Source organism: Chaetura pelagica, unplaced genomic scaffold, assembly GCF_000747805.2.
Source record: "Chaetura pelagica isolate M959 unplaced genomic scaffold, ChaPel_1.0 scaffold248, whole genome shotgun sequence".
In the NCBI taxonomy this organism is placed as follows: Eukaryota; Metazoa; Chordata; class Aves; order Apodiformes; family Apodidae; genus Chaetura; species Chaetura pelagica.
Window position 1 is genome coordinate 823,668 of NW_009954309.1, and position 8,180 is coordinate 831,847.

Below are 8,180 nucleotides of genomic sequence, written 5' to 3' on the forward strand. Positions count from 1 at the left end.
CTCTGTCCACTGAGGACAATAATTGAGAGCTCAGCATTCAGAAGCTGGCCTGCCAGCAACACTGGCTGGGCTGAGATCACCTTCACAAACAAGTCATTCCAGTTACTCTTGTTCAGCACTAAGCCTCTTAAATGCCCAGTGAAAGAATTTTCCCCCATCAAATTGTACACTGCCCCAACTCTTTTTACAAAGATACAATTTCTTAACCTCTTTGCAACTTTTTTTTTCCCAGTCTTCTACTTCTTACCTAGCTACACTGTCAACTCTACTTTCTGACTTGAAAGGAAGAACCTCTGAAAGGAAATTACTGATCACTTCTATTTGGCAAACCTCCCACTTTTTCTAAACTCGTTACTCATGAGACTGCCTTTTAGATTTTGGGTCTAAAATGAAATTATGCTGTCCTTCCTGCTGTAGTGTTCCCAACATGGACCATACATCTCCTGAGTATAAGAGCTCCCCATTAAAAATAAACAAATCCTACTGAGCTAATTCGTTTGATGAGCCACATCTTCTGTGATTTTCCTGCACTGTCAACAGGTTCTCATCACAATGATGATACTTCCAGACAAATACAGAGCTGAACAGAGGTGCTCCTCTTGGCTAACAGCCAGGACTTCTCCATTCCTGTCTGTCATCAGCTGCTTAGAATAACTCCTGATCCTTTTTGCTCCTACTCTTACTCAGATGCCCTCTCCACTTTCCACTGTCCCTGAGCAGCCACTTTTCTTCTCTGTTGACTATATCAGAACTGGAAATAGAGTTGTATTTCCAAGGAAATCTTGTGATTCTTCTCAGCTCTGCACTTTGCAGCTCCACCTCACTGCTTAGATATTCAGCCTTGATCCTCTACCCTACCACATAAACAAGGAGCTATTACCACAGAGGGACTTCAGAGCTGATAAGAGACACACTCTGCACTCTGACCCAGCCCATTTGGCTTGGTTAGGGAACCACATCATTACAGCCACCTGGTCCAATTTCCACAAAAAAAAACCCACATAAATGGATCACATGTCTCCTAACTGATATTTGGCACACAGGCTTCACGGAAAAATTCTGTGAGATTATCAAGTGTTCCTTCTTTTTTTTTCTTCTGAGAGCATTTGGTAGTGTCAACGACCTTCTGAGCATTGGTTTTCTAGCTTTCTTACATTCCCAAGCATCTAAAAATACCCCTTGGAGACAGTTTCCCACATAGCAAGATTATACCTACTAGATTTACCATTTTTTCTTATACTTCCAATGAGTTATTGCAGTTGCAGCTTGATGTTTTTGCTTTATAAGACAAGAAGCATTTGGAAAGTGGGAAGCAGGTGCCATAGGAAACACCTAGAAGAGGAAATGGAGAACAGTGAATGAGACAGACAAGAGGCAAGGAAAATGGTAAAATATGTGGAAGCCTGACCATGGGAAAGCAGGAGTCTGAATAAAGTCAGGGATCTGAAAGTGAATAAATCCAAAACGCCCTGGGTAAAAGCAGCACAAATAGCACAAAGAACAGAATGATAAAATCACTGTGGTTAGAAAATATCTTTAAGACAATTGAGTCCAACCCAGCACTGCCAAGTCCATCACTAAATCGTGTCCCTCAGCTCCACAGCTACATGTCTTTTAAATGCCTTCAGGGGCGGTGACTCAACCTCTGCCTTGGGCAGCCTATTCCAGTGCCTGACAACCCTTTTGGTGAAGAAATTGTTCCTAATATCCAATCTAAACCTCCCCTGGCACACCTTAAGGCCATTTCCTCTTATCATATCCCTTTTTACTTGGGAGAAGAGACCAACCCCCACCTCACTACAACCTCCTTTCAGGTAGTTGTAGTCTCTCTAGTCAGGTAGCCCCTCAACCTCCTTTTCTCCAGTCTAAACAACACCAATTCCTTCAGGACCTCCTCTTAAGACCCTTCACCAGTTTCATTGCCTTTCTTCTGACACACTCCAGCACCTCAGTGTCCTTCTTGTTATGAGGGACTGAAGCTGTCAAGCATGTTTGACTTTACCAAGTTATAGGTATCACTGTCTTTGTTCTACCACACCTCCCACCTACCTTCTCATGGCAGAAATTAGGACCTTGTGATATGATTCACTCCCTCAGCACCTGCATGCAGTATTGGCTGTGCAAGAAATGCCATGTACAGCAAAACTAAGTGGAGGGCAAGGATCATCTCCCTCCTCCTGCTGGCAATACTCCTCCTAGCGCAGCCCAAGGTGCTCACAGCTGCCTTTGCTGCAAGGGCATCTTGCTGGGTTATGGTCAACTGGTGTCCACCAGCATCCCCAAGTCTCTTTCTGCAATGCTTCTTTCCCACTGATGGGTCCTCAGTATATGAAGTTATTCCTCTTTGCATTTCTCTTTGCATTACACTCTTCAAAAAGGACAAATCACCCTAAGGAAAATGCTTAACCTGTATATTCAATTTGCTTTAGGTGGTTGGAGTATGGATTCTTGCATTTTATCTCCTTGGCACAGTAGCAGGTGAGACACAATATCTATAAATAAACTACCACCAGAAGGTGAATTCAGACAAAATAATATATAGGAGATGATGACTGGTATTTTCCTTTACATTGAAATTGCAGTATGATTTGCTCATTGGGTGACTGTGTGATGTCTATTATTGTGCATGGAACTAATGCAAAAAGGCTCTGCTCTGTTTTAATTTTATTAATAGTAATACAAGAGGCATAAATCTGTGCTGAAAATTCACAGGGAAATTCAGAGTCATGTGTCCTACCACTATCAAGAAAGTGCATGAGCTGCCTTTCCATGACTGCTGTGCACAAAGAACCCCTCAGCAGCAGGGTGCTTAGCATGACTGTGCTAAAGCATAGAAGCTGGACATAAGTGAGCAAGAGACCTGTTTGATCTAGAAAAAGCTACTACATTGAAAGAAATTATCATTTCACTCACAGCACCAGGTTACTGACCAGGTAACCTTCATTCCTGTGAGCAGAAACACTGCTTTAGAGTAGGAAGCATGCAGAAGCAATTCTAACAAAAGACACTTGTAAAAGGAATTTGAATTCATCCTTTACAAGCCTAAGAAATTGTGTCAGAAAAGTGTCTGGGTCTTCATGTGGATTATCCTCAAATTATTTAGCTCCCCTTGTGTTACCTGCTTCAAGCAATAACCATAAAGAAAACAAGAATTAATCTCAGTTTCAAAATTAATCATGAAAATACATCCTTAATTTTCTGCTCTTCAGACTGTTGCAGTCTCAAACACATAATCAAGCATCAGAGAGTCCAAAATATAAATAAGTTGTTTCTTCTGCTCTAGGTAAAGAAGTTTGCTACCCCAGGATTGGCTGTTTTACAGATGACCCACCCTGGTCTGGGGTACCAGGGAGACTTCTGACAGGTTTGCCTGACTCTCCAGAGCATATGAACATCAGCTTCAACCTCTACACCAGAGAAACGGGAAATAACTCACAGGTGACACTTATTTTTAACATCGTGAGCTGACTAAACCTACAAATGTTTGTTAACTGGTTAAAAAGTCCACGTCAGTCATCACAGGCAAATGTGTACTGCAGGGCACATCATGTTGTGAAGGAACTGTAGGACACACCAGCTTTCCTGGTGTTTCCCTGTTCGCGGATATGGGCTATGACTGACTACTTCCTGCATGCATGAAAGTCTCCAAAGGAAGCTGAGCAGCCTTCTGAGTATGCAGAGAGGAGAGCAAATCCTGCTGTTTTATAGGGGAGCTGAGCTAGGAAATATTGTCTCTTCTAAAAAGAAAGGTCAGAACAAGACTGATTTTATGTGGTTTCCAAATCCAGTTTCCTCCTTGAAATCTGAATGATTTTGCATTGCTACCTGCCTCTCTGCACTCTGAAAATAAGATAGAACCACTCAAATTGCCTCTAGAATCATAGAATCATTAAGGTTGGAAGGGACTTTAAAGATCATCAAGTTCCAACCCTCCTGCCATGAGAAGGGAACCCTAACACTAGACCAGGTTGCACAAAAACTCATCCAATCTGGCCTTAAAAACCTCCAGGGATGGGGCATCAACAACCTCCCTGGGCAACCCATCCCAGTTCCTCACCACCCTTAGAGTGAAGAATTGCTTCCGAATATCTAACCTAAATCTCCCCTCTCTCAGTGTAAAACCATTACCCCTTGTCCTATCACTATCTTCTCTGATGAAAAGCTCCTCCCCAGCTTTCCTGTAGCCCCTTTCAAGTACTGGAAGGTGCCATAAGGTCTCCCCAGAGCCTTCTCTTCTCCAGGCTGAACAGCCCCAACTCTCTCAGCCTGTCTTTACAGCAGAGCTGCTCCAGCCCTTGGATCATCTTGGTGGCCCTTCTGTGGACCCTATCCAACAGCTCCATGTCTTTCCTGTGCTGAGGGCACCAGAACTGTGCACAGCACTCCAGGTGGGGTCTCACCAGAGCAGAGGGGCAGAATCACCTCCCTGGCCCTGCTGGCCACACTTCTTTTGATGCAGCCCAGGATGCAGTTGCTCTCTGGGCTCAGCACACACTGGTGGCTCATGTTGAGCTTCTCATCAACTCCCACCCCCAAGTCCTACTCCTCAGGACTGCTCTCCTTCCATTCTTCCCCAGCCTGTATTTGTGCCTGGGGTTGTGCTGACCCAGGAGCAGGACCCTGCACTTGGTCTTGTTGAACTTCATGAGGTTGGCACTGGCCCAGCTCTCCAGCCTGTCAAGGGCCCTCTGGATGGCCTCCCTTCCCTCTTGGGTGTCAACCACACCACACAGCTTGGTATCATCAGCAAACTTGCTGAGGATAAACTCAATCCCACTGTCCCTGTCTCCAACAAAGATGTTAAACAGCACTGGTCCCAGTACTGACCCCTGAGGGACACCACTCGTCACCTGCCTCCCTTTGGACATGTCCCAAAATACAGAGCATAGCAATGCAGAGGAACCAGTAAGACCAGGGGCTGGGACCACATCACTTCAGCAAATGCCTATGAAGCTGCCAAATCCCTTGCAAGGATTTCAGTGTCCCCTGAGCTGTAAAGGAATGTTTGGGATTCCTCTGGCATGAAGGAGGATGCCATCACTGCCACTGCAGGCATTTCTGCTTGCAGAAATCCTGGTAGTCATGCTGAGACTCCCACTCAGGCTCTCTAAGGATGAGGAGTCATACCTGTAATAAACTTTTACAAACTGCAGAGCAGGAACATGTGAGCACACAAGATACATTTACTAGCAGGTTACTCAGCACTTCTGCTGTTGACAAAAGTCAAAATACACCTTGCACTACTTCCTAAATTTAAGGCACAGCCCTTCCCTGCCCAAACTCCCTGTGCTTACATCATAGACCCTGTATTTGGCAGGAAATAATACAGTCAGAGATCATTCTCAGAGAAAAAGGAAAATATATAAACATATAATTAAGCATCTTGTAGCAATGTGTCAAGATCAGCTTCACCCCTACTTGCACGCTGTTCTTGCATGAAATTCTTTCAGCCTTTCTGGAGTAGCTAATGACCAAAACAGTCACAGAAACATCATCTACACAGAAAAAAAAAAAATTAAAAAAAAGTAAAAAAAAAAAATAAATCCATTGCTTAGATGTGGAGAAGCACATTGAAGTCCCAGGTCAGGTCAGTAAAAGGCCAAGCTGAACCAGGAGATGTGGAGCTGGTGGGCTGCTCTCTGGAGGAACCCATCCAACTCAGGCCAACAGTTTTCTTGTGACACTGTGGGCCTTTTAGGCAGCTTCATATTCCAGGTAAGGGGGTTCTTCCAGCCTTAAGCAAAATATGGAGGAGCAGCAGAAACCACATGGGTACAACATCTTGGGAAACCACAGTGGAACTGAGAGAGGTGAGATACAGGGGTCCCTGGGTTCCAAAAATGACAAACTCTGCCCATTCACAGTAGTTCCTTCAGTTCTGCAGAGGGGATGGCCTAGCTGACTATTTTTAAATGTTTGAAAGTGTGCATAGAATAAACACCTTAAATTGTTATTAATTTTTTTTACACACAGGTGATCTCAGCGATAAACTCCTCAACCATCAAAACTTCACATTTTTCCCCACGTAGGAAAACCTCCTTCATCATTCACGGATTTGGCAGCACTGGAAAAGAAGGCTGGGTGGTAGAAATGTGCTTGGTAGGAGAAAGTATCCTCTGATTTCCATCAGCAGTTGTAACTACAACCTGTCAGTATCCTTTGGGTGTTAATTTCCATTGTGACAGTTCATTAGGTAGTAGCAGACACCAACCAAGAAGTAAATTTCACAAAAGGCAAAACATTCCCACCATGGAAGATGCAGCTAGTCAAGGCTCCTTACTCACCTCTGATATTTTGCTTCTCTAGGAAATTTCCATCCCCAAGCCCTACAGATCAGACCAAAGCAACAAAGTGAACACAGATGTTGCCAGCCTCCACACCACTGTCAGAATATAGGATTAGACATGTCAATTCACTGCTTCTCCCATTAGGAGCAGTTCAATTACAGTGTGCAATGAGAAAAAAAAGATTTCAAATGTCAAATGTGGAAGCTGCCATGAAATGGAGCTGGGTGCACTCTCACCAGCTGAGTGTAGAGGGTCCCTGACAGCCATGGCTCTGATAGATAAGTAAAATCCACTCTAGTTTCTCTTGTTTCCACAATAGCAGGGAAAAGGACAAGCTAGAAAAAGACTACCACTGAATACTAAGTCACAGATCTGCAGCATTATTTGTGTTCAGAAGTCTATGATAACTTTCAAACTAGAATATTAATGTTCCAATTTTTTCAGTTGAAAAGAAACAACAGGTGCCTCTCCACACTAAAACTTACAGTGCCTGCAGGATAGGGAGTCCAGGATTCTGAAACGGGTTGCCCTGGGAGGTTGTTGATGCCCCATCCCTGGAGGTTTTTAAGGCCAGGTTGGAAGAGGTTTTGTGCAACCTGGTCTAGTGGTTGGATTCCCTGCTCATGGCAGGGGGGTTGGAACTGGATGACCTTTAAGGTCCCTTCCAACCTTAATGATTCTATATATACAAATGGCTTAAAAAGTAAAGTATTTTTATTAAGGTCTGTCATAATTGATACTTTCTGGATTAATGGCTTCTTATACTGTTTTTTAAGAGGATGCATGTTTCAGTGCTGTGGGGCCTACAGCAAAGAGTCCTGTTCAGCAAAGAATGAGAAACTCCATTATTATATTATGGATCAAAACAAAAAGAGGGCAGATTTACATTAGACATTAGGAAGAAATTATTTAGCGTGAGGGTGGTGAGACCCTGGCCCAGGTTGCCCAGGGAAGCTGTGGCTGCCCCATCCCTGGCAGTGTTGAAGGGCAGGTTGGATGGGGCTTGGAGCAACCTGGGCTGGTGGGAGGTGTCCCTGCCCATGCAGGGGGGTGGGACTGGATGATCTTCAAGGTCCCTTCCAACTCAAACCATTCTAGGATTCTGTGATTACTTTTTAGGGTTTCACCTGGTTTACACTGAACCTCTGTTAGCTACTTTCTTTCCTTAAATACTTTCCTCTGTGTGTTCCCACCCCAGGTGTTACTGGAAGTGGAGAACAGCAACTGCATTGCTGTGGACTGGAGCGACGGAGCGAAGGGCACCTACGCGACCGCAGTGAACAACATCCGCGTGCTTGGGGCCGAGGTTGCTTATTTCCTAGAAACCTTACAGGTAAAAAGAGGCAGCTTTACCACCTGCAGCTCTTACCTCGGTGTGGTGTGGTCCCAGTGCTGCTACTTTGATTTTGAACCTTGTCCAGGCCAGGCAGCGCTGCAAGAAGGGCTGTGCAATGCATGCAGTCGTGACCCAGCTAATCGCACTAATTATCGGCTCTGTTAGGGCTTCTCGCAGCCGCAAAAGACGCCAATGAAGCTGTTGTGGCTGAAAAGGAGGGCCAAGCAATTAAGGACCAGTAGGTGGCAACATTTCCATATGATGATACAGGCAATAGGCTGCGGGACTGAGCGAGACCTGCCAGTTCAGCGCCTACAAGCGATTTGCCAGCGTCGTACGCGTGTGCTAGGAGTAAATTAGTACCTCAGTTTAGCACCACGGAAGTGAGCAGAAGCCGGTTCACTCGGTAATGCCACACTTGCTGCCTACAAGCACGATAAGCTGTCCTGTTGCCATCTAGTTGTGAACTTCACGCTGGCGAGCGCAGGTGTCCACACGTACGTACGCAGCACGGAGCTGCTCGGTGGCCAAGTTTAAGAGTATCAGCATTTCCTGCT

General features: G+C 44.9%; 1 protein-coding gene across 1 annotated transcript in view; it reads left to right on the forward strand.

The window, feature by feature from the left end:
• The window catches only part of LOC104394394 (pancreatic lipase-related protein 2-like), a 26,206-nt gene that overhangs the window by 10,707 nt on the left and 7,319 nt on the right, over positions 1–8,180 (forward strand). The window contains exons 2-5 of the mRNA XM_010003980.1: positions 2,430–2,478; positions 3,284–3,438; positions 5,974–6,099; positions 7,486–7,620. Of these exons, the coding sequence (XP_010002282.1) occupies positions 2,430–2,478; positions 3,284–3,438; positions 5,974–6,099; positions 7,486–7,620 (465 nt within the window). The remainder of the gene's footprint in view (positions 1–2,429; positions 2,479–3,283; positions 3,439–5,973; positions 6,100–7,485; positions 7,621–8,180) is intronic.